The 25,121-nt window shown below is 53.5% G+C and overlaps 9 protein-coding genes across 9 annotated transcripts; 6 read left to right on the top strand and 3 right to left on the bottom strand.

Annotated features, from left to right (window-relative positions):
• Positions 1-2,815: 2,815 nt before the first annotated feature.
• Positions 2,816-5,956, bottom strand: AYO21_09144 (hypothetical protein; the record flags this gene model as incomplete). The annotated part of the gene is made up of 8 exons (XM_022659082.1): positions 2,816-2,980; positions 3,012-4,055; positions 4,211-4,292; positions 4,563-4,731; positions 4,819-4,985; positions 5,067-5,167; positions 5,425-5,847; positions 5,897-5,956. 8 exons carry the CDS (start codon positions 5,954-5,956, stop codon positions 2,816-2,818), a joined length of 2,211 nt encoding a protein of 736 aa, XP_022508621.1.
• Positions 5,957-7,737: 1,781 nt separating this feature from the next.
• AYO21_09143 (hypothetical protein) lies at positions 7,738-12,876 on the top strand (the record flags this gene model as incomplete). The annotated part of the gene is made up of 6 exons (XM_022659081.1): positions 7,738-7,899; positions 7,951-9,581; positions 10,500-10,571; positions 10,631-10,733; positions 10,832-11,561; positions 12,494-12,876. The coding sequence occupies 6 exons, from the start codon at positions 7,738-7,740 to the stop codon at positions 12,874-12,876; spliced, it is 3,081 nt and encodes a 1,026-aa protein (XP_022508620.1).
• A 2,517-nt stretch (positions 12,877-15,393) lies between these two features.
• Positions 15,394-15,780, top strand: AYO21_09142 (hypothetical protein; the record flags this gene model as incomplete). Its single annotated transcript, XM_022659080.1, has 1 exon — positions 15,394-15,780. One exon carries the CDS (start codon positions 15,394-15,396, stop codon positions 15,778-15,780), a length of 387 nt encoding a protein of 128 aa, XP_022508619.1.
• Positions 15,781-17,471: 1,691 nt separating this feature from the next.
• AYO21_09141 (hypothetical protein) lies at positions 17,472-18,673 on the top strand (the record flags this gene model as incomplete). Its single annotated transcript, XM_022659079.1, has 4 exons — positions 17,472-17,938; positions 17,986-18,076; positions 18,269-18,352; positions 18,440-18,673. 4 exons carry the CDS (start codon positions 17,472-17,474, stop codon positions 18,671-18,673), a joined length of 876 nt encoding a protein of 291 aa, XP_022508618.1.
• Positions 18,674-18,815: 142 nt separating this feature from the next.
• AYO21_09140 (hypothetical protein) lies at positions 18,816-19,331 on the top strand (the record flags this gene model as incomplete). The annotated part of the gene is made up of 1 exon (XM_022659078.1): positions 18,816-19,331. One exon carries the CDS (start codon positions 18,816-18,818, stop codon positions 19,329-19,331), a length of 516 nt encoding a protein of 171 aa, XP_022508617.1.
• A 308-nt stretch (positions 19,332-19,639) lies between these two features.
• On the bottom strand, positions 19,640-20,872 carry AYO21_09139 (hypothetical protein; the record flags this gene model as incomplete). The annotated part of the gene is made up of 6 exons (XM_022659077.1): positions 19,640-19,867; positions 19,926-20,187; positions 20,235-20,374; positions 20,427-20,449; positions 20,496-20,679; positions 20,777-20,872. 6 exons carry the CDS (start codon positions 20,870-20,872, stop codon positions 19,640-19,642), a joined length of 933 nt encoding a protein of 310 aa, XP_022508616.1.
• A 360-nt stretch (positions 20,873-21,232) lies between these two features.
• AYO21_09138 (hypothetical protein) lies at positions 21,233-21,989 on the bottom strand (the record flags this gene model as incomplete). The annotated part of the gene is made up of 4 exons (XM_022659076.1): positions 21,233-21,282; positions 21,468-21,655; positions 21,714-21,838; positions 21,900-21,989. 4 exons carry the CDS (start codon positions 21,987-21,989, stop codon positions 21,233-21,235), a joined length of 453 nt encoding a protein of 150 aa, XP_022508615.1.
• A 64-nt stretch (positions 21,990-22,053) lies between these two features.
• Positions 22,054-24,144, top strand: AYO21_09137 (hypothetical protein; the record flags this gene model as incomplete). Its single annotated transcript, XM_022659075.1, has 6 exons — positions 22,054-22,125; positions 22,476-23,311; positions 23,375-23,555; positions 23,604-23,772; positions 23,828-23,978; positions 24,033-24,144. The coding sequence occupies 6 exons, from the start codon at positions 22,054-22,056 to the stop codon at positions 24,142-24,144; spliced, it is 1,521 nt and encodes a 506-aa protein (XP_022508614.1).
• A 37-nt stretch (positions 24,145-24,181) lies between these two features.
• Positions 24,182-24,822, top strand: AYO21_09136 (hypothetical protein; the record flags this gene model as incomplete). Its single annotated transcript, XM_022659074.1, has 3 exons — positions 24,182-24,399; positions 24,454-24,724; positions 24,784-24,822. The coding sequence occupies 3 exons, from the start codon at positions 24,182-24,184 to the stop codon at positions 24,820-24,822; spliced, it is 528 nt and encodes a 175-aa protein (XP_022508613.1).
• Between the last annotated feature and the right edge of the window lie 299 nt (positions 24,823-25,121).

The following is a 25,121-nucleotide window of genomic DNA, read 5'->3' as shown; positions in this document are numbered from 1 at the left end:
GCACCAAAGTCCGAGTTCGTCAGGAGACCAGCTTCGGCGCCATGGAAAGCAGGAAGGTAACGTTCTGCGTCGAGGGACCACTCCCACCCTGTGTCTCCTGCCATCGTCTTCTTGTTGAGCCGGAGTCGGAGCTTGAGCTCCCAGCTACTGCGGTCAACATGGGTTCGTCTTTCTCGTGTTTGACACTGATTTTGCGATTAGAGAGGTATTTGCCGTGTTCTTTTCTGCCGCTATCATTGCCGGTGCTTTTCAGTGGCCTCGTCGCGTACGCAATTGCTCACACACATGCAGACCCCTTGGAGGCAGTTCTCCCGGCACCATCGGGCAAAACACGGCGTCTCTGGCTTGACCACCACGTTCTTCCCCCACCGATATCATGTCCGGGTTTCGAAGCGAGTCTACCACTTCTTCGTCTTGACCCGCTATTTCCATCTATGTTGCACCGGTCGCTTTGGCAATCGCAGTTGGGCCTACAGTCGTGGGAAGGAAATGAATATCAGTACTCACTTCTTTGATGCCCACGAAAAGAGTGATGGTAGTAATAGGTCAGGGACAAGTGGACAGACATGGCCATGTCACGGATACACTTTGAATGCACCGAAATGCAGCGAGTGGTATGGTACGATCGAAAAGAAAAGGGCGTCATTGACTCATGTCCTGAGCAAAGTGGAATCTTGGTCGTATCCTATATAGGTCCCGCCCTAACCCCCTACCAAAAAAGAGAGAAAGAAAAAGACCTTTGTGTCATTAATCACATATCCAGTTCTTCGAATTCCCATTCACTTACGGTCTGGTACAATAGATTCCCACGTAAAGAATTGGGACTGGTGAATTCACTTTCTTGCTCGCCATCCCCTCCGAGCTCCCAAGTCAGTCCATCGACTTCCTCCACTGACAGGCACAAAACAGGCACCGCAGCAGCGGTACGCTCATCGCAAGTCGAGCCCAAAGAAAGTTCCCGTCGTAGCACATCTTGTTCTTCTTCCCATCATAGCACATCCTGTCCTTCTAGGATGATACACAGTTCCTGTTTGAAAGTCTTGTACGAGGTTGATGAGATACCCCATTATAATTCCCGATGACCTTACTTACTAGTATTGTCAGTGTTGTCTACGACACCCGCACGGGCGCGAACAAACATCCCGCCTTGAGGTTAAGACCCTCTGTCTGCTTTTCTCTATGCAATTTAGTCTGCCAGTTGTCTCTGGAACTCTTCCTCGTCAAGTCTTTACCAGCGTTGCTGTGTCAGTGGCTTTCCACCAGTCATTACCCACACGTTGACGGCGGTCACGACTGTGACACTGGTCAGCTCAGCTCTCCGGTCAAGGCCAAGCGACAACTTCCAGACAACGACGACAACGAAAACGACCACAAAGGCTGCATCGACAAACGATGGCCGATTGATGAGCTGCCCGGTCAACTGGTTCCCGGTTAGTGCTTGCTTGGTGCTGAGAGCTTCGACGTTTCCCGCCTATTGGCTACACTACCGCCTCGCGTTTGGCGGCTTCGTCTATCTCTACTTTTTACCTCAACGCCAAACTCAAGGTCTTCAGCAACCACCACCCGGCATTCTGGAAACTCATTGTGACTTGTGACATATGTAGCTTGGTGGGGATATAACTCGGTAGGGATATACGAAATATGGCACTACTCCATCACTAGTCCTGGTGGAGTGACACTGAGTGGTTAAATCCACCCTTCGTTCAAGGCCGTAGCAATATATTCCACGAGCATCTGATCAAGATCCTCCTCACCCAGGACGAACACGCGATGATGGTGAGATATGCCGCATCATTTACGGCGGGCTCCAAGTCGTTGTTTGCTCAATACTGACTCAAAAGCAAACCGGCGTTCCCATGCCGTGACCAAATTCAAATATGGAAAGGATTCAAATGAGGTGAGGAAAAGGGAGGGCCTGTGAATGCGTTTGAATTGTGACTCGGTACTCGGTATTGGCGTCTATCTATCTGGTCTCAGTACGAATAGCATGTAAACCTCTGCAGCAGCCCTTGGCTCTTCGAGGATAGCATGAACCATGCCATTGTCCGACTTCCCCTGTTTGCCACCGACTCCCGTCGTTCTACAAGAAATGTGTCATAACAACGTCCATCTTCATGTTCATGCTCGTGATGCCACGGAGTAAAAGGCATCTCTTGCTCAGAGCTCCAATAACCTCAACAGTCTTTCTCTCTTCACCGTCTATCTGTCTCGCGACAGGGGGCTGGATCTCCAACTGGGAGGCCGCCAACGGTCGTCCTTGCCTGGAACTTTAGCTCTGATGGTTTGCTGTGGCCATTCATCTCGTTCAGGATGGGGAGGAAGAACGACAGGATTATCCTGTGCCCGGACATCAAGATCACCAAGCCCACGCGCGTGTCGCCGAACAGAGACACGGACAACCCCGAGAGTGTAGACAAGGTCACATCCAAATTGTAGAACAAGTTGGAGGGTGATGGTGCCCCGAAGTTTCCAGCTGCCAACGTACGAGTCCAACACCAAGAATAAGGGTGTGACGACGGTGAGCCCGGACACCAGGAGGCATAGGCGCCCACCGCAGGAGGACCTACGCGCACGAGTACGATAGCAGCTACAGCGAGTCCCTCTGGAACGGCACCGAGAGGAGGGGTGCGCAACCAGACTCGAAGACAAGCAAAGAACGGCATCAACTTGATGAAGGTCATTAGATTCATAGCGATATAGAGCTAATAGATCTATCTGTATGTGAATAACTGCGACTTGAAGACCCGACCACGAAGGCGCGGGAGAAAGCGGGATACGAAGCCGCATCTCCACGGGTCAACAAGCATGTGAACATCTATGTGTCCGACGGCACCATAAGGCACACCCTCCACTGCTCCACGTCGAGGAAGTCCGAGGTCTCCTTCTCCTCCACCTCCTTATCCTTGTTGGTGATATCCTTGTTGGTGATATCCTTGTTGGTGATATCCTTGTTGGTGCGCGGCCAAAAGAACGCGAGCATCTATTGGTTCAGAAAGAATGATTGGGCGCACCGTGCGCATCGTGGACTTGTCCAGGGCGAAGAAGTTCGAGATAATCTCAATGTCCTTGTCCATGCCCATACCGCGCGGGTAAATGCAGCCGAACGTGACTTCGGCGGGCGTGAACATGCGAATGAAAGCGAATATGTTGATGTAGGCTCCTGGGTTCGGGAAGGTCGTCTTTTTGTAGCGCCTGCCTGTGCGGCCGATCTTGTTCATCGCCAGGTCCATGAAGGTGAAGCCGTTTCTGTCCGCGTAATTGACTAGACCGTCTAGCCTGCCACTGCCACGGTCTGCCATGGGATCGTCTTCCATGACATCGCCTTCTTTGACATCGCCTTCTTTGACATCGCCTTCTTTGACATCGCCTTCTTTGACATCGCCTTCTTTGACATCGCCTTCTTTGACATCGCCTTCTTTGACACCATCTGAAGAGCCATTGACACCATCTTCCTTGACACCATCTTCCTTGACACCATCTTCCTTGACACCATCTTCCTTGACACCATCTTCCTTGACACCATCTTCCTTGACACCATCTTCCTTGACACCATCTTCCTTGACACCATCTTCCTTGACACCATCTTCCTTGACACCATCTTCCTTGACACCATCTTCCTTGACACCATCTTCCTTGACACCATCTTCCTTGACACCATCTTCCTTGACACCATCTTCCTTGACACCATCTTCCTTGACACCATCTTCCTTGACACCATCTTCCTTGGCACCATCTGAAGAGTCATTGACATTGTCTTCCTTGACATTGTCTTCCTTGACACCATCTGAAGAGTCATTGACATTGTCTTCCATGACTACGTCTTCCTTGACACTGGGTGGCGGGACACCGTCTTTCTCCGCGCAGCCCGCGCAATACACCTCCCACACGCACGCGGTGGTGAGTCGACAATTGATGCTGTGGAGTTGCGCAGGCCCGAGCCTCATCTCGATCATGCGCCCGCACGGGACACACAACGCCATGTGGACCAGGCCTAGGTGGTCGTTGTTGTACGAGCTGAAGCTCATGTTGCCGATGATCTCAGTGGTCGTGTGTGCCTAGGCCCCTTTCTGGTTAGCGTCCCGTCCCGGATGACCACTTCGTACTTACTTTTTCTTGGCCGATATGATGATCGACTAGTGGTTCCACTTTATATTGGTATCGACGCCTACGATGTTAGTCCCGCTCGTGAGCTCAGTGATCTTGGTCTTACCTTGATGCCCGCGTTCATGTACACCTGCTCCGTGTTGCCCTTGACCCAGACGAATATCGAGTCCGTTTCCCTGTAGATGGCCCTGAAGCCCCACAGGTTCGGTGTGTGAGTGGAAATACCTGATTGATGGATTGATGGAATGATGAGTTGATTGGAGAATTGATTGATTAAGCGAGGAGATGAGGAGATGTGGCGTGCCCTGTGGATTTGTTGGGTGGAAGATGGTGGAAAGTGGTGGAAATTATTCGCCCAACATTCCCGATGAGGTTAAGGCCACAAGGAAGGAAGTGGCCAGGTACGTATTCGAACTCAACATCCTGTGGCTGCTGCCAACGCATTCAGCATGACGCACAGGATGGTGAGCTCCTTCCCGACTATGCACATGTACTCGGTCTCGGTCATCAGGAGGATCGAGTCCTCGCGATCGAAACAATCGCCGATCTCGAGTTTCAACAAGTCCTCGTGATCGAAGCAATCACCGATCTCGAGGCCCAACAAGTCCTCGATGACGTCGAGGCCACCTTCTTAGTTAGTCTGACGCGTCAGCTGTACACGTAGACGCACATCTGTTGATGAAAATGTTGAACTTGGACATGATCGAGGCATACAGTGAGTTCCCCTCGATGACGATTGCCCCTTGTAGCACCTGGACTGGGGCTCGAGGACGAACCCGCCCTCAAACTCCTTCCCATCCACGCCCATGGACCTGCTCATGTCTGATAGGAAGTTCATCGGCAAGCCCATCGACACCTTGAAGCACCAGACCATGTGGCCCCTATTGCCCGCGATCAGGTCCTAGATCGAGCACTTGGCCGTACCCGAGTTCTCGGGCGTCTTTATGACCTTGGCGACTCACGTGTGCAGGTCCGAGTCCCTGGTCTTGTAGATGAGCATCTGGACGAAGTCGTAGTCGTCCCTCGATCTGACCATCGTCACTGCAAATGCATTGGTATGATACTGACAAGACACAGGCAATTGTTCCTTTGTTTTCTCTCTTCTTTCTCCTGGCATTTTGGTGTTTGGCGTTAAGGTAATGGCTGCCCCAACCAATACTTACCGATACTGACCTCCCCCAACCCACATTTGGCTTATACTGGTGGTATTCGACACTCACACTTACCGTGCTTGTGATACTCGACACTTACACTCGCTGTTCTTGCAGTGTTCACTGCTTGCCATCGTCTCGATGGGAGTTTTCAACGAGTGCTTTGTACTCGTTGGGACGATCCGTTCAGGACCTCGGCCATCTTGGGGAAGATGGAGACCCAGTCCCTCCGCAGGTACTTGTCCACGTCGTACATTGAGTCCATGACCGAGATCCCGTTGGTCAGCCTCCAGAAGGTCCCAGTCCCGCTGTTGCCCAAGTGCTTGTTCTCGGACGTGTCCGTGAACTTGGGGATGTTGGCGCTGTAGACCGTGATTCTCTCGATGTCGAAGCCGAAGCTGTTGTGCACGTTCACGAAGACGGGCGACATTGAGCTCAGGATCTCGTACGCCTTGATGCACGTCTCCTCGGACGATGATACCTTGACGAACACGGCCCTCCTCCCCGGCTCGAACGTCGTCTCGGTGGACAATCTACCATGTCTGCAGATCTCCTGCCAGCCGAACTGAGCTTCCGACGTGAGTTCTCGTCCCTGCTCTTTGTCCCTCTATCCGGCCCTGGCCTGCCCTGCTCGACCTTACTCCATCCTTCACCAGCATGGCAGGGGTTGGTGGTGTCGCGTTTTTCCACCAGCTCGACATTACTGATCGGGCTGGGCATCGTCGTTTGGCAACTTGCCCGAAAACACTAGCGACTCTGATTCGGAACTTCTTGATGCCTTCGACCAGAAGAGGAGGCAGTTGGACAAAGAAGTGGCCAGGTTCAAGCTGTACGAGCCTTCTTCTCACACATGGATGCGTCATGATGCGCCATCATGAAATCCGAGTCCATGCCTCTTCATGTTTCTTTTGTTTATCACGAAGCATGTCTGGAGTCTCCTGATGCACTCCAAGGATTCAAGGCAAGTGAACCCTCTTCTTCTCACGACCTGCTCGTTGCACTCCGACCCTGGTCTCACAACTCTCTCCCATGAAGGTGAAAATGGACCCAGAATCAACACGACTTCATCGTGAAGTCTGTCGCCTTCCCCTCTTGTGGGGTCATCTTTTCGATCAAGACTTCTACTTGGTACTCTTTTTAGGATCGACAATGCATTTGGTGAGCAGCTACGAGTCGAACCCGGCTTTCCCGTGAGAAGATAGATGCAATCATCCCAATGATCACTCGTTCTTCTGCGGCCACCCGACTGACGACGATTTCCCCTCAGCTACCCGGCCCCGATGTGCGAGAATGCGCGAGTTCCCGTCCACCGGGAGCGGTCGAAGATCAACAAGTCTCAAGTCTTATATAATAGATTTGTTAAGCTTGGGGTAGGCTGCAGCTTGCGTCTTGTCAATATGGCAGCTCCATTTACCCCAGTTGAGATCGGGGCCTGGACCCAGGGGACCTTGATTCCAGCCCTGCGGCGGGACGTAGCCACCGTTGGGAATGCGAGAAGAAGCTACCGCGATTTGTGATAATATTCTTGGACAGTATTCCCGGACTTTTTACTATGCTGTTCCCATCTACCTCGAACAAATCATCGCAGGACAGTGGAAGATATGTGACGTACAGATTCTCTTTCATCATTCACCCCGATCACCGGCTCTGGTGCTTCAGGATGCTCCTCATTTGCCTTTTTGTTGCTGTCTCTTTCATCTCTTCATGATCCTTCATCCCCTGTTGTGAAGTCTCGGCTTGAACGTCATGAGCCCGCGGCTGCAGCCAAGCTCAGCTGCCAGTCCTCGCTCGTGAACGGCGGGATCAACTTGACCGTTTGTCAAAAGGTTTAGGCCATTATCGACGGTCCCAACTCAAAAACAAATAATTCAGGGGCGAACGCATGTTGGCCGCATGCGACTCGCATACTTTTCGCCTGCGTCTCGCATGCGAGTCGCATGCGCCTAATAAAACCACGCGAATCGCATACGAAACGCATGTGTTTCGCACCGTTATCGCATGCGGAACGCATGCGAAACGCACTGGTCGGGGGGGGGTGATGCTGACGACATCAGCAAACATGATGCTTACATAATCGTCTATCGTACTCTGTGGTCACCCCCCCCCCCCCTCGGGGTGTCAATCACGGTCGCTGCGCAGGCAACACCAATGATTAGCCTCTTAACAAAGTGAGGCATTTGATCGCTTTTAAAGAGGCTTTCGCTCCGGTGGTCTATCAATGCCAGCCAACCATTTGCAATTTGCATTTTCGGCCCTCCTGTCGGTTAGTGCTCCCCAGTGAAATGGTTGGCTCTCGACGACCGATACTCAGCTCAGGCCGCCAGCCAAGGAGGTCAGGCCGCCAGCCAAGCCGCTAGCTTATCGCACGTATATAGCAAGGGGGATCCTACTTGTTAACCTTGAAGTCTTCTTATCATTATCGATCCCATAGTACACACATTCACCCTCCAGTCAGGTAACTGGTCTGACACTAACTTACAAGATGTCGACGGACATGACATTCGAGTTCTCGCAGTTGCCTTTCGATATCTTCCACAATGTTGCAAGTCGGCTCGACCACTTTTCGTTGGATAGACTGGCGAAAACGGCCAAGTCTTCACGCCGGCTTCTTCAGACTGAGAATACTGTAAAGGTTGTGATGCAGGTACTATCAATGCGCCAGTATATACAATGGACCATTGGCTGACTACATCAGGTGTATCTGCGATATTGTCTCTGGGTACAGCTTGCCCTATCGCCGCTTCAACCAGGTCCCGGTCCCAGGCAAACCCTCGCCCGCATTGTCGACTCGCAGTCGGCGTTGCAACAGGCGTCACCGTACTCAGTCTGCATTCTGGCATACAGTCGCAGTTTCATCTACAGCATGGGGGTTTTATGCTACACGACTTCGGACTTCACTCTTCGCATTCTAAATTTCAATCATCGCCGAGACACCGAGCAGGTCTTCGGTCGTGAGTTCTTCACTGGTCAAGTCTGCATCGCGAATCGGGACCAGGCCACCATAGAGCTCGAATCTCTGAAATTGATGCAGGTCGAGAGTTACGCCGACGGAATAGTGGTTCTACAGTGTTCTGTTAATGCCAATTCTGCCCGATATATCCTCGCGGTGGATATAAAGAAAACCTCGAATCCCCCTCGGCCCCGAATCCGATTATGTGTATCGACCCTGGGGCCAGGTACCAACAAACTTTTCGTTCGGAATAATGAACGATTCATAGTTTTGGGGACTAACTGGGGTGGTGAACAAACATGGTTACTAGATGTCTATGATTTCGAGACGTCCCAGCGGGTAAATGGTGAGCCACTAAGGCTGCCAGGTTGGGGCTCACGTATAGGATCGACAGTGGCTTTTACCATCTACAAAGACCAATTCTATGCCGTCACGAACTGGGTAAACGCCCCGTTCACGAGCTACTATGGCATCACTATGTTTTCAAAACGCCTAGGCGACCCAGATGCGGAACTCACAAAGAACCTCATCTGGCGAAGACAAAACATCGACGGACCACACGACGACACGTGGGCTGATCTCAGCTTCCAGATAGACTACTCCACCGGCGAACTCTTGGTGGTCGAGGGAAGAAAAGAATGGGGGCCCGAGGGCGGTCCACTGATCAGGGCTTATCAGACAACACCCATACGCCGCGCAAATTTTGTGCTGGCCGACGAGATCGACAACAGTCGGCGGCTCTCAGCAGGCAGATACATTCATGCCCAGTTTCGTGACGACGGCGGCGAGAAGGAAGCGACGGCGGTGAAGGAGTATGACCGACATAAGACAAAATGGATCGGGTACTCTTTCAACGCGCAAACTTTCGTCGAGCTCATTACGGATGACCCCAACGTGAAAGGCGAATGGCTCCCTCGAGAACGCACCAAGCTACGCGTGACAAGTAGACAGGAGTTGAGTCCTCTGGTCAAAGATGCGGTGAATCCGGAAGATTGGGTGCTTCGCAAGCCCAAACGGGATCCGGAAGGCCGGGAGATGGAGGATGGCGAGCGAGCCTTCACGGCGAATACCATCTCTCTCTGGCCCCCGGAAGATGCACCTAAGGATCTCCAGGACATGCTCCACTGCAAATGTTTCCGTCGTCAAGACGCTAAGGCAGCGGTGGGGGATGAGGGAATTTTCTTCAGGGCGGGCGGGCCGGGCTCTGTAAAACGGTCTCTGGTTTTGATCTGCTGCGATCCGACCTTTGGCTTTCAGGGGATGCGACGGCTCGATGGGAGCCTTGCCAGACCGAAATGGGACATGAAGACAGAGGACGACTGCGAGTTCGACGTCGAACATCCTCACAACAGAGGCGTGACACTCGAGCCTGCGATGTACGGCGTGATCGGTAGGGGATATTGGGTGCGCTAGTTATGTTAGGATACTATGCTTTCTTTAAACCTAATAAATGCCTCACCAGTTTTGAGGTTGGCCATTGTTGTTGTTGTTGTTGCCTGTGCGATCACCATCGTGATAACCACCTTTCAAAGTCTCGGTTGGTAGCTTTGGTAGGAGGGCGTTGGGTAGGACGAGAGCGTTGGGTAGGATGAGGGCGTTGGGCAGGATGGGTAACGCAGACGACGCTATGGATTGGGTCGACTCCGCATGTAATGTCCCTACTCCAGGCAGCAATGGGGCCAGCAAAGCGGCTCTGACGGCAACAATAACCGAGACAGAGCACTCTAAGCTTCCAAACCATGTGAACGTGACAAAAATTGGTAACCTCGGGGCCAAGTGGTGGGAACCTTTGCTGTGTACCGAGTACAGACTCCGGGCACGCCCCAAGTGTATGTGAAACTTCAGATCAGCGTCACTCAAATGACGTGGCCGTTGTAGGGGTGAACATCTTGCTTCCACGTTGATGATACTGTAACCAACCATTATTGAGCCTCTGGATCATCTCCATGTTTTGATACAGCCGCTCCTGGTCGTAGCATCATCATCAAGGGTAAAATATTGCGTCTATTGGCGCTGATGGCCTTTTTATTATTTAATATCCACGTATAGGAACCTCTGCTCCAGAAGGGCCTTTCAGGACAGGGAAGATGACTGATCAGCGGCGGGTACCTGTCACGAATCGCCAACGCATAATTCGCACATGACAACCACTCATTATTTAAGCACCGCATGCTCACCGCCTGAGGGAAACTTCCCTTTCCTTTCCTCATGCTTTGAGTCTTACTTAAGATATACTGTCAAGGAATACCTATACCTGCCTGTTACCTATCGCCGCCCTCTACCTATCTCCATAGGCCGTTCCTGACAGTACCGCTAGGGTATACCGATTGTCGATTTTCAAGATATACTCGTGAAGAATATGTGACGTATGTACCACGGTACGACGTAACGCCGAGGTGGCATGAACACATACACGAATCAACAGTTACCATCATTCCTCAAGAATTGAAGACTGGCACTCAGCAGTGTCCTCACAGGCACATGACCGCACGTTCCAGTACACCGCATCACAGGGTCACGACGACTATGTGAACGAGAGCGAGGGCTGCTCCGACAACATTTTTACCTCAAAGATACCATTATAGTACATCACCACTCGCGGCCGAAGCAGCCTATCTACGTCTAGGTCGATGAAATTGAAGATATGGGGCGTACTTATATTTCCCGGGAGCCAAACCCGTCAAAGTCAAAGCACGGAAACGAGTCTGATAAAGACCCTCACTTCCACTACAGACAGGAGAATGTTAGAGAAGGACCACCGAAGTACTTCCGACCACAGCGCTCTTCGACCTCCTCTAGGATGTCGTCAAAGTCCAAGTTCGAGGCCTCAAAGCCTACCCGACAAGCAACAGAGGCAGATGCCTACCATGCTCGTATCCCAGCGGGCTTTACAATCAAACATTGGGATCCAACAGAAAAGCCGATCATTCTGCTAGGCAGTGTCTTTGACGCGAATTCCCTTGGCAAGTGGATATACGACTGGACTATCTGGCATCGCGGCCGTTCGAATCCCACCACCGACGTGGCTGGAGAGCTGTGGCTGCTTCTTATCAAACTTGCAGGCAAGATGAAAAGTGCAGAGGGGCGTGTTGGCCGCATGACAAATGCTGAACGGCGAGAAATCGTTAAAGACCTCATCGACAGTGGCGGCTCGCTGTGGGACCAGCTCAAAGACCTCCTCAAAAAGTGTGAATTTTACATGTTGAAGGCCACCAAGAGAGATGGCACAAAGACAATGGGTAGAAAAGCCGGCACCGAATTTGTCGACTCGATGTTCGGACCCGATCGCTACCTGGAGTTGACAGAGAAGATTATGAAGCAGATCAGACTGTGGAGTGTACGCTTCGATGACTACTGTGAGGAGACATTTCGTAGACCATCTCGTACCTAGATCTTTTGAAAGCACGACGGATGGTACATTTACTTATGGACGAGATCGGGCTCAAGTTCATGGTTTTTCAAGTGCCTCTAGTAGTGCCAAAGCGGAGTTGGGGGGCCATTCCGGCAAGTCCACGCTATTATATTTCTATTAGCAGGGCATGAGTATAAAACTAGATCATGGACTTACTGAGAAAGCTGAAGCGCTCGTTGACCAAGACTAAGGAGCATGGTAGGTACTTCCGCCTCGATTACCTACAGCACGCCAGCCCCCCCGCAAGAGTAGCTCCCTAAACGCTAGACAAACCCTGGCCGCGTCGGCTGTAGAAGTTGCGCATGCTGTCCGGCTATTGCAAAGTCTCTCTAACCAGCGACAAGAGAGAGAACATAACACCGACCTCGTATAAGGCATGCCGTGCTTTGGTGAAGCTCCCAAACCCCAACGAAAAAGTGTTGAGTTCCAGGTCCCCCTCCTCATAGTCGTAGCTTATCGGCGGTGTGGAGGCCTAATCTTGCGTAATGCCGTAATTGATGGTGAGTTTTATCTGCATCACGAACCTCTCGTGTAGCAGCGACCACGGAGACCTGATACCTTCCTGACTCCCTCTTACCCAGGAGTTTGGCGGTCGGCACGCAGTCATGATTCATGTAACCGTAGATGTTTGCTTCTCTCGCCGCAGTTGATCCACGCGGCCTCCCGGCGCTCGTCGAGATCTTCCCTGAAGATCGCATGACGACACCACTGTAACTACTCTGACTCGCTCGAATGCGTGTGACGCTTCCACTCCGCAAACTCAACCACGATCCTTACGGCCCAAGAAGCCAACGGAACGCGGCTCGCGAGATCGATGAAGGAACTCTCAGCGACGTAGTAGGCGTTGATAACGAGGGCACGGAACATGGACCATAGACGAAAAGGTCGGCATGGTCGACTGCCGAAACAACCAGAGACGCATGTCCAAACCGGAACATCCACCCTGGCCAGGCCCAAGTCCTACAACTAGTTCAAAGCATGGCAATGAACTACGAGTCGGAAAGAAAGACCACCTAGAGGCGTACGAGAACAAGAACAAGACTGAGGCATTACTGGAGATATACCAAAAGAACATAGAGCGCATTGTGGCATTAGAGACCCAGAATCATGATCAAGAACAGCGCGAATTAACAAGTCAAGATGAGACGAAGCTGGGCCTAGGTGGTCGCAGGAGAAGCGCGTCCGCGGCGAATAGCTCCTCGGCCACCACACCGGGCTTCACGACCGTTGCTCCCAAAAGGCTCCGTCAATCCCAGTAGTTCAGCGTCTTGACCGTCAAATCTGTCGCAAACCGCCGTTGTAGTTGATCTCAGTCAGACCAGCGAACGGTTAAGTGCCGCATAAAGGCGGGGAACGATTGATTTTAGTATGTCATCGGCGGACGGAGAGACGGCGAAAGGGCCACTGTTGCAGCTGAAGATATCCTTTGAAGACGGCTTAGTCAAATTAGTTCCGATGATACCGCCATTACGACGGTCGGTGCCAATGCCACTAGAGTAATGAAGCGAGTCGCCCTCAGCCATGCACGAGACATCGCCCAGCTGGCTGGACTAAGTATTGAACTTTTAGGTCTCGATAGAAAATTTCGACCAGACCTCATCAACATAGCAGTTCCCAGTAGCCTGGGAATTCGCTCGGCTGCAGTTGGATGTAACTGTTAGGAGAGAGAGAACGCGAATAAAGCTGCCTTGGGAATCAGATACAGAGATCTTCCCAAGGGTAGCCGTCAATCGAACTTTGGATTCCAAGAGCGTCGCAGATACCTCGTATCGCCCCTTCTTGTAGGCCTCCTTGACTGTGATATGGACCGATCATTCTCAGTGTCTGAGCTTATCACAAACAGCGTAGGAAGCCGAAGTGAACCGCACGAGAGGAGCCTGCTACTCAGAGAGGAGAAGCATCCTCCTAGCAAGAGAGGTTGAAAAGCCACTCGGGAAGACACCGAGCCGGACGAGCCTAAACCACTTTCAGCCACTTACAAACCGAAGGAGAAAAGCATGCTCCTCGCACCCGACAAGCATCCTTTTCTCATGCTTTGAGTCTTGTCACTACTATACATATCACTACGGAATCGATCTATCGCTGAGTACTGCCTATTTCCAATAAGGCATTCCTGATAGAGCTCTTCAAAGATATTTCCAGGGCCAGCCCGACGAAGTCAACGCCGCTGATGTCGCACCCATACGCCGGTAGCCTTGGAATATGTGAGTTCTACAAATCCCCAATGTGTGTCTGCGTTGGAGTTGTCGGTAATGGATGGCTCGACTAACGACACATCTCCAGTAGCGCTCCTGATACAAGAAAAACTTAGCTCTCCCTCGGCGAGCTAAACCCTCCTAGTGGTGATATCGGTAGGGAGAGTAAATTTTAGTCGTCCGATTGACAGCTTGAAGAGGTATTCTGATGAGATCTGATGGGATCACTGTTGGAGTGGAAGAGCCTGACCCAGCTCTATATTGAGGGCGATGCATGGAGCGGCATCTCAGAAATATTCACCGGCCACACGGAGACATTGACTGTTTGCTATTTAACGGGACCGATCGTGGTAACGACGAGACTCAGAAGATTCTTCGATCGAATAGCAGCTGGACTTCGGTGCCTCTTTTGCCCGCGGCACACATCTGGTGGGGGAAGTTGGACACTCACTTCCCCAAAACTCCACCACCTCTCCTTGCACAATGTTGTTGTGGCTACGAGTCGAATTTTTCCGTTTGTCCATTGTAAAAGATCTGAAATCCCTCGCTCTTGAAAATGAAGACATCTGCACTTCCACGGGGGGGCTCGCGAATCTAATGGCCTGCTATAAGACGCTCTTCGGTATACTTGCAAAAGGCTCAAAGGCATCACCCTGAGATCAGGATCATTTGTGTTATTAGAGCCGCTGTCGATTCGATGCAATGCTCCGCAGCTATCACCTACTCTGTAGACCTGCTTTTGCATGGTGCCATTTTTGTGGACGGTCGAGACTGGACAAATTCTATCCAAGGCATTAAAGCTTCACGTTATTGCTAGGATACCTTCGTGGAATCACGTCCAGGTACCTGGGTTGGGACTTGTTCTTTTGACCAGCTTGTACTGAATTTCTCTCTTCACAGGATCCGGCTGAGTTGCTAGCAAGCTAGGCAACCAATTCCACAAATGCTGGATGATCGAAAGGGATTATAATCAGCTTCGACCACACGAGCTGATATCGCAGCCAACGTGCATGTTCCTGTGGCTTCCTTAACCGCCGTTTTATGTTTGAAACTTTTGCAATTGGAGAGTCTCTGCTTCGACGTCTTTCTGCGATTTATTGCGGATGTTAGGCAGAAAGGCTGCTCACACGCGAACTTTTTTAAACCATGCCGAGTGTCATCACATAGCTCCTCAGTAAGCTGCGCACCTTGTCTCTGTCCGACTTGGTCGTACAGAGGGCCATCATCTCTCTCTCTCTGCTCGTTCATCTCCGTGGTCATGCACTTGTTGTACATGGAACCTCGTGGACTCGCTTCTGACTCGCGTCCTCGTACTTGACGCCGGACATCCTCTTGTCGCAGTAGTCAGTGGTCTTGCCGCAGCCAACCCTGTACACGTCGCAGACCACCTCGCTGTGCTTGAACATGTGGTTGCTCGTGTTCAGGTACCCGTTCAGCCCGGAATCACGTTTTCGAACGTGTACACCTGCATGGGCCTGTAAATGATCGTCTTCTTGTCCATGGTCATCTCCTGTTACGGAGTCGTCGTAGTAGTAGACCCAGCACTGAATCAACGAGACTGTCAACACCACCACGATCACCATGGTCTACCAGCACCATCATGTGTGCAGAGCCACCACCGGCGTCTGGATCGTCCGCAAGAACGTGTCCACGAACATCACCCCGTGCAGCAAGAGGACCGAGGAGGGTTCCGCGATCACTCTCTTCGCGCCGACTGAGTGCGTCAAGAGACAAACTATCATGGTCTCGTACCAGCCCGACTGCGTGGGCGCCAACATGACCATGACCGCGTCGACAATGCACAAGGACCACCAGGACGGCGTCAAGGAGGCGATTTTGAAGATGGCGTTCAACATCAACTTGACGGTCTACCTGGCCATCCCCGGGGACGATAACAAGGTGCCATGGCTGAGGTTGGACCTGATCAACGGCGAGCGTACACAGACCATCGGGGACACCACCCTGTAGGTGAATATACATACCCGAGGACACACCATGTTGGTGAATATACGCATCCAAGGACGCCACCATGTAGATGAACATGCACACGTAGGCGTAGCCGATCAAAACCGCCAGCTGTAAGAGCACCCGACGGTGACCTTCAAGATATGCAAGATCGCCTTCACAATCTGCTCCTGTTGCACAATTCACTCGTTCGACTTGATCGACTCGCGCCCGAACAACTTGTGCCCGTGCATCACCCGCATGATGGACGCCCCCGTGAAGATGCACCTGCCGACGTATGAGTTGACAATCGTGGTCGTGCCCATGATGTGCAACACGCACCTGGAGACTCGGCCAGAGTTGTGCGATGACACGCCCTTGAACCATGCGAGGTATATGCTGAGGGCCTCGAAGATCATGAACCACATGAACAGAAGCGGGTTGTCGGACCATCATGGTGGTGTCACCAGTCGCTTCACACGAGAGGCGCTGCGAGCAAACGCGAAGTGGTTTACTTGGTGATGTACTAGTGGAACGAAGTAGCAGAGACGAAACCAAGTGTATAGTATCCGGGGCTATACGCATAACGTGTAACCGAGAGGAACTCGATTATTTGTGAACGAAGTTGACTTCTTCTGTTTGCTCGTGGCACCTCAGGTGTGCAGCGACTCGTAGCGCCTGCGTTCTTCTTCCTGGTATTGGGTCTTCCACAAGGTTGAACCTCCTTTTTTGGACCATGTCCAGATTCATCGGGTCCCCATGATGTTGGCGGTTCCTGTATGCACCTTTCCTTTCCAGCTGGCTTTCGTAGAGCCGTTGTCGATCTCAATGCAGTTGTCAACGAGTGGTTTGTACTCGTTGAGACGATCCACTCCCATTCTGTCTTTGAACCGTGTCCTTCAAACCTTGATAGTAGTAGGCTTGAGGCAAAAGGTTTGTCTTCCCAATCCAGCTTCGAAGCATACCTTTGGAAACATCGCGCAATATCTGGCCACATCGAGCAGATCTTTGGTATGCATGCCAGGAGAAGAACAGTCAGCGGCACAACGGATCCATAAACTCCTAACACGTGGTGATGCCCGCGAGCGGGAGGCCACACACGGGCATGCGTATCACACCGGTTAACTAACTGGAGGGTGAATGCGTGTACTATGGGATCAATAATGAAGATAACTAGCCTATAGATAGAGATGTCAACGCTTGAAGAAGGCTTCAAGGTTGACAATATCATCCCTCCTGCTATATACATGCGATAAGCCAGCTACTTGGCTGGCGGCCTGATTGCTTGGTGGACGGCCTGAGCTGAGTGTCCAGTGTCACGTGGGTGTTCGTGACAATGCGTATCGATATAGACCACACGGTGGCCTTCTTCACCAGCGTGGGTAAGTAGTTCCACGTACTGGGTCAAATGGCTGGACACGGTCTTGTGCATCTGGACGACGCGGAGGCGGCTGACGACCGCGCCAAGTACCAGTTGCAGACCATGCTGGGACTTGTGTTGGTGTACGTAGTCGTGTACAAAAACACGGGCGATAATGATGATCAACCTTGGTTTCCTCATTTTGCTGGACTAGTATTCACAATGGCTGTGGTGGCCTCTCTGCCAGCGGTCTGATGCCTCGTGTAAGCCCACCCTCACCGTCATGGACCCTTCGACCGCCCATCCTCGCCGAAGCAGATGAGTCAAATCATGTTCAACAACGCTCCCATGCAGTATGACCTCTTCCCATACGGAGCAACGTCGGCATCGTTATATCCCGCGAATCAGACGAACAAGATCCTCATTCGTGCTGGTCACCTCCATATTCATCATCCTCTTCACCACGGTGTCCACAGTCGTGTGCTCTATGCAGGTGTCGAACCCCACCCTGGGCGTCATGTCGGACATCGAGGAGATCGACCGCTCGATCGAGTTCGGGGTCGGCGGCAGTGCGGCGAGCAAGGGCGGGGACGGCAATGAGGGCGAGGCCCGGATTGTGGGGGTCGAACAGGGTCATGGAGATAATGCAGAAGCGCATGTCACGGATGGAGCTCGAGATCGAGCGCTTGAAGGCCGACGGGCCCACGGAGAGGCACGGGAACACCGCGAGGCTGCCGGATCCGGACGCGTTGAGGCACACCAAGTCACTGGTGTTCAGCATGCGGAGGAGGATGAAGACGGACACGGTCAGAGACGAGGAAAGTGAGTCGTTCAGCACCGTGAACAGGAACCAAGAGTGAGTCGTCCAGTACCGGCACCCTCATGGAGAACACGCCCTTCTCCACGCGCCTGACCTTAATGGGCAACGCACTGTCCTTCCCCTGCGACGGGGTCGTGTTGGTGAGCAGCCCCAGAACCCTGAGGCTGTAGGAGCCCACGGCCGACCTGCTCTTGTATGGACGACAAGCTGTGTGCGTCCGACAACGTGGTGGTGCGCGCTGTTGCTCGTAGAGCTTGAGGATGTTGGATATTTCTATCGAGTGTGCGATGCACAGCATATGCGCTCGGCTGCGGACTGAGGACCAGAAGTAGGAGGAGTCGTTGCCCTCGTTCGTTCGTGCCGCCGACGCCGGGCCCGAAGACCTGCATCAAACGAGAACGGCCGGGGAGTACAATGTAGGTGGCATGTAACTGTCAACTACAAGGTGGTCAGTTCTCTAAGCTTTTGGACCATTGCCTTGCCATGGCGACTCACTAGAGAAGGAAGAATCTTGGTTCAGCCTCCTGGACGTTGACCGCATTCGACTGGAGATGGTGCCAGTTGCGAACGGGAACATGCACATGGAGCAGGGCACGGTGTACGAGATAGATGTCGTCAAGAGGACAGACGCGTCCAATGTCGTGCTGGTGAACCCCAGGCAGCGCGTGGCGAAGAAGATGCCCAACCCCGTGGACGTGGTTAGACGCGCCGTGGTGAACGTGGTCAAAGACCGATAATCACGCTCTCGCCTAGCCGAGACCTATCTCAACACATCTTTCGAGTAGACCGCTTCTGCCTGCCTTGCGTTGTCGGTGTCGCCGCGGAGGATGGTTTGCTTCGAGGAGAGGAGAGGTTGCTGCGATGGTGAGGCCCTCAATGATGGACGCAGTCCTATTGGACATCACGGCCATGTCGTTCGCCATGCGCGACCGCGTGTACACCATGGCGCAGTCGCTGGTCCACGAGAAGAGGAAGATGATAGTCATCGCCGGCGCGGGGAGGTTCCAGGGGTGGAGGCAGATGATAGTCAGTGGGTGGTCCTACATCGCGGTCGACCCCGAGATCAGCGTCGAGGATTTATTCAGGCGCATGAAGAGGGCCACAATCATGCCCTACGATTTCAAGAGGAAGTTCGACGACCGGGTGATTTCGACCTCGAAGAGGGCGACGACCGTGCTCTGGGCGAAGTGCAGGTCCGAGGTTTTCATCGACCACGCTATATCCACGAGGACAATAGCGATGATGAGCATCCCGGCCGTGTTCTCTTTAAGTATCTCGTACCACATCAAGGTTATCAACATCTTCAGGGCCGAGGGGGTGCCCATGTTCTGGTGTAGGTTCGTACACGGCGCCATGCCGCGGTCGGGTGTTGGACGTGAGCGTGTCACCCTGTAGCCTGCGGGGACGGGGAGGATCTCGCGCTCGGACATTATCTCGACGTTCGGCAAGTCGATGTACGTGAAGCCGTTCTTGAGCAGGTCGGGGGTGCCAGCACAGCACAAAGTGTTACAGCACTAATAACATGAATACCGAACTCGAGCAGAGTCTATCTGAGAGTTGACCTGCCTGCGACGAGGTGATGGTCGCAGGCAGCGCGCGAAATAGTCACGTGCCAACTAGGTCTTCGCGGAACCGTGACACGGAGCTGTAGAGGACCGTAGACTTGAACACGTACGACATTATGGACAGGGCCGTCATCATGTCTACGAGATGAACTTAATCCCGAGTGGGACGAAGTCCAAGGTGTTGTACATGTACACCTCCGCGAATACGGCCAAAACTAACATCGAGTACCTCGCCATGTTCTCCGTGGAGGGCGGCTTTGGGTAGAGGCGGTCGCAGCCGATCACTGTCCTGTTGTAGACCGGGCAGCTGGTAAAGACGACGTAGTTATCTATGATGATGGCGTCCCTCACGACCGAAGTATAGTTCTACATCACGATGGCGAGTAGCTCGCACTCGGACAGCCTGGGCGTGTCCAGCCTATACCTCCCCCTCGGGATGGTGATCGACCTGAATACCGTGGACGGGTAGTGTTTGATCGTGGGAATGTGTCTGAGCTGTAATACACGTATAATCCCGTACGAGACCCTGACCGTCCTCACCCTCTTGTTGGTGTCCGTGAACGTCAACCTCTTCCCGCGTATAACCACGACCCCCTTCGGGAGCCTGAGCCCGACCCTCCTCTGGTCCTGGAACGACACTACGACCGTATTCCTGGGCTGGTGCATCTCCTTTGTCCTGAACGCCTCTATGGAATCGAACATGTTCGTCACCGCGGCCATCTCTCTGATCTACCCTCCAACCCCCCTCGCGAGGTTCTTCGTGCTGATGAGCATATTCGGCTTAAACTCCTTGCCGGTCACCTCGTCGGAATGATCTCTTTGGCTTCTTTGGCCATGGTTGGAGTTGGCATGTCGCAGGTTGACTGAAACCACCTCTATATCGTCATGGATAAGAGACCACCGCGTAGAAAATGGGCGGACTTACCACGCCTTTGAGGGTGGGAAGTACTGGTATGCTGTCAGCATATATATGTCTCCATCGCCAGTTGCTTACGCTCTTGCAGGTATAGGGGCCTCGGACGACGAGGAGGCTCATCAGCACCATGATATCGGCCATAATCAGTGTCTGAAAAGCCCCCACAACCGCCTCTTCCTCGAACATAAGATGGCTTGGACATCATGTAGCGGGGCCTCCATTTCTGCTCCTTTGCGCTGATCAGCGCGGCGGAAGAGTATATCTGCCGACGCAGAGAGGCCTCGACCTCGACTTCGACTCAACTGGCGGTGGAGGGTCCGGTTTCTCGATCTGGCAAGTCAAGTCGCCACAGGGCAGACATTCGAGGAATCCGTGACGCCGCGGTAAAAGTGATTGAACGTGACGTTACCGATGTTTTCAACCTCCCACCACGCCGCAGGTCGAGCGTCGCCCATGGTGGACTGTGAGTCATGGTAGCCCATATCCCCCAAGCCCACGAGAAGAGAGAACGGGGGTCATGTATATCTCAGCAAAGGGGTCGTTGACTTGCAAAGAGGCGCTAATGCAAGAGGAGGTGCACGGACCACAAGGAATCGTGAGTGTCAGTTATCGCCCGTGCAGCAGCTTCGTGCATTAGCGCTCCGTGGCCAACGGGCACAAACATTCAGGTGTCAACGCCCAAGTCATGCCGCAAGGGACAGTTCAGACGACGATAGATACAGTCACGTCACTGTGCTGTCCCTACCACACCCATTACAGTACAACACCACACCACACGGCACCACCAGCGAGTAAAAGGGCGTGAGATATCAGTATCAGTCAAAGGACACGCCATTCACACTCTGCGTTTGGTCGCCTGCCACCCCTAAGGAAACAGCAGTCTGTCGATCGAGATGTGCCACTGCGAGTACACACCATCTGGTACAAGTGCTTCAACACCGACGAGTTGGTGTACATGTGCAAGGACGGGTCTGGCGGGATGCCCATCACCAGGAACTCGTACAAGTTCTGGTCCGTCCACATGGACTGGTAACGGGTTCCCGCACATACTCAAGGCCGAGTACATCCTGCTGAAGACGGCCATGGGCAGACCGATACGCATGTAGGGCGTCATGTGGCTGGTCATGTTCTCGGATGGCAGCAGGACCAGGGCGTCGGTCACGACGATGTTCAGGGCGGCCCAGACCACCGTCGTGTTCATGATCACCTTGAGGTCCATGGACACCTTCATGTCGACGCTGATGTTCCACGAAGTTGACCTCCGACAGCACCACGCCGTCCCTCAGGCAGATGTACCCGTCCCGGCCTCTGTCGCACAGCGTCACCTTCGTCGACGCCACCTTCCCGCACGCCAGGCAGGTGTTGACCAGGATGTTGCACATGATCGTGGGCGTCTGATTCATGCGGTACCCGGTCCGTGCCTGTAGACGGTACGGGTACGAAAACCTCTAGCTAGGGTCGCACTGACCGCTTCAGTCCGACTCCGAGCAGCTGCATCGCATGCAACCTCGTGTCGGCGGTGGCGTCCCAGCGGCTGACTGTAAACCCGGTTGCGGTCGTGCTCCCGCTCATGATCGTCGTCGTCGCGATACGGACTCACGTACCTGTGCACTGGGCGAAGCACGACTAGCCGAACATGGATGTCGTGCTGAACATCTGCCCGATCTGCGCCGAGGACAAGAACCCAGCCATGGCCAGGTTCGAGCACGTAAGGTTGGGCTTGGACGGGCCTTTGGAGCCGGTGCTGTGCAGGTGTAAGAACCCGATCAAGATCTTGGAGTCGGTCAGCAGGAAGCGTGTCGAGCACGGCTGCTGTGAGGGTTTGGAAAGAGTTCTGCAACTAGCTAGCCAACCTAGTAACAAGGAGGATAAATCTGAGGAGAGAGGAAGAAGGACGAACACCCGCGCTCTCTCTCTCCTTATATCGTACGCTCCCCCGTAAGGGATGTCCATTATCTTCCCCTTTCTCCATTGTCCTTCCTTTCTCGTACACGCCCGACATTCTTCCTCTTATACTTTGTCTGTCTTCCTGACCTTCCCTTGCGTACGGTGTCTCAGGTGCCAGGATCCTGTATCCCTTGCACCGTGCGTGTCTCGGAAGTGGCGTTAGTCCTGGCGTTGGTCTTGGTGCTGGTTCGCGAGAGCCGAGCCTCCTCATGGGTTCAACCCATCACAGCTGACATCACGAACGCGTTGGACAACATGACCGTGGAGTCGCTCCCGCACCCGAGCGTGAACATGGTTACATTCTCCGCCGTGTCGCAGAGGCCGGTCAGAGAGGTGGAGGAGAGGATGCACACGCCCCTAGCCAGGATCATGTTCGAGAAGATGGAGAGCGGGCTGTTCCCAGACGCCACCACGCCCGAGATCAGGGAGGCGGAGTGCACCTGGTGGACGGGCTCGGTGATGAACGCCAAGGCGAAGGTGAGGAAGCGTTCGAACAACGAGGCGGTGGTGAAGGTGACGAGGGGCAGGACGAGGATAGTGCCCGTGTACATCCTGGCGGTCTCGGACGGGTACGGCTTCGACGGCGCCATCAAGAGCGTGATGTATGACGTGGATATGGTCGAGATCAGGTCCACCATGATGATCAGAAACACGACGACCCACGTCATCGCGAGGAGGTACACCAACGACATCGAGGAGTCGTACGCGGCCGAGTTCGAGATCGAGGGCCGGGCGACCAACAGCATCGTGAAGGCGATTGTGTGCACGTGCATGGGTATCGTCGGCACAATCTGGTCGATGAGAGGGGCAGTCGACCCCGAGTTTAGGAGCGACAACAGGGCCGCCGACCACATCGTGATGGACGTCTCGAGCTTGAAGGGGTACAAGGGGGAGTACATGGCCAAAGCCGACGGAATGAAGGTGTACATCCTATACTATACGTTTAGGTACGTAGTGTATATAACCGACCTGAAGATGATAGTGTTGTCGTATATGGTCACTATCAACAGCACGGGCATGCCCGAGTTGACCATCAGGCCAGATGTCGTGGTGGCGGAGATGATCGCGGACGGCTCTATGGTATACATCGACACGCTAAGCATGAACGGCAGCGCGAAGCTGTCCGTGGATCTGAAGCGGCACAAGTGCGCGCTCACCACCAGGAGGCCGTACATGATCTGCAGGAAAGGTGTGGGATAGGGTGCCGACCGCGTTGGAGCTCGAGCTCATGGCGATCAGTTCCGGAGTCCACATCAGGCGCCTGGTCGAGTCCTTTGCCACCAAATCGAACAGCACGGCACCACCGCCACCATGCTGCTGTTGTTGACCCTGTCTCGCGAAGGTGGCCCCGGTCGGCAAGGCGTTGGTGGCCGCGCTGATGTTGGCGTTCTCGGGGGCGTTGGCGCCGGTGGGTCGACCCCGCGCCCGTGTCGTCGACGTCGGGTAGAGCCCCTGGCTTGAAGGCGTTGCGGACAGCGTTCATGTTGCCGAACAGATTCCCGGCCATGTTCGAGAACGGGATGTAGAGCTCTTCGACGTACGGGGTCTTCCCCCGTGCTTGGTCAAGGTCCTGCTCTGCGGCCACTGTGCGGCTAGATGCGGGTCCATGGACGGGTACGACCCTGCAAAGGTGTGATATGACATGCCCGGGGTGATGAACTTCGACAGGGACATGGTCAAGTTGGGGATGACGAACCTGATGCCGGACATGACGAGGCACCGGTTCCCGATACACCACGACACCGAGGATAACCCGGGGAATATCATCACCTTTGTGTAAGAAGTACGTGACTCTGTGCGCGAGGAGGGACTCGCTCATGGACGTCGGGACGAAGGAGTCGCTGTACGCGGACACGAACCTGGAGAGTCTGGCGAACATGTACAAGAACAAGAGCAACATCTGGTACTCGGTCGAAAAGGTGGTCAACAAGTTGAGCGCGTACCTGACCATCACCGCGAAGATGTGCAACTCAGTAGTCTTCTTCTGCATCGCGTGCGGCACCACAAACCAGATCTTGCACATCTGCCAGCACGAGTTCGCGAACGGGAGCATGACCAACTGAGGAGCCGAGCTTTGAAACATGCACAGCCCGATGGACAAGCCGATGTCCGAGGCCACCATCAAGTTCGTGGTCTGCATCAATTCCATGGACAAGAGCGACGCGGTGGACACATGGACAGGGCGGGTCCGCGGCGAGTGGAACCGCATATGCGAGGAGAGGTTCAGGGAGATGTTGTCGAGCAGGATACAAGGGCCTGCGCAGGAACGTGGACCCATCGTGGGCCATGGTCTTGCCGTCGTACATGATGAAGGAGAGCAAGGTGGTCATGACCGTGAACTCCAGACTTTAGCACCTCGAGTAAGCGTGCCAATGCGACCTAGAGTTAAAAGACATGTTACTGTAACTTCGTGACATAGACGAATCCTGAGACCGTGTCCAGCGTCCGTATTGCATAATCAACGTAATGCACCTTTTCTTCTCTTTCGTTATACATCGCAATGCCAGGTCGCTGGTCCAATCTCGCTGGCAGACGCTGCAAGTAAGATGACGGCCCCGTGGCTTTACATGCCATGTGCGGCCGTAACTCATAACACATTCGTCGTCGATGGATTCCATGCACGCCCGTTTTCGCGGATGCCCTCTTTCTTCTCCTAGAGCCCAACCCTGACAAGTATACACCATGGCCGACAGAAAGCCTCGTGAACTTTGTGTTTTAGAGGAATTTCACATGAGCGAACCACACCATGTCCAACCC

Source organism: Fonsecaea monophora, assembly GCF_001642475.1.
Source record: "Fonsecaea monophora strain CBS 269.37 chromosome Unknown Scaff86, whole genome shotgun sequence".
Classification (NCBI taxonomy): Eukaryota; Fungi; Ascomycota; class Eurotiomycetes; order Chaetothyriales; family Herpotrichiellaceae; genus Fonsecaea; species Fonsecaea monophora.
This window is presented reverse-complemented; position numbering and strand designations above follow the sequence as displayed.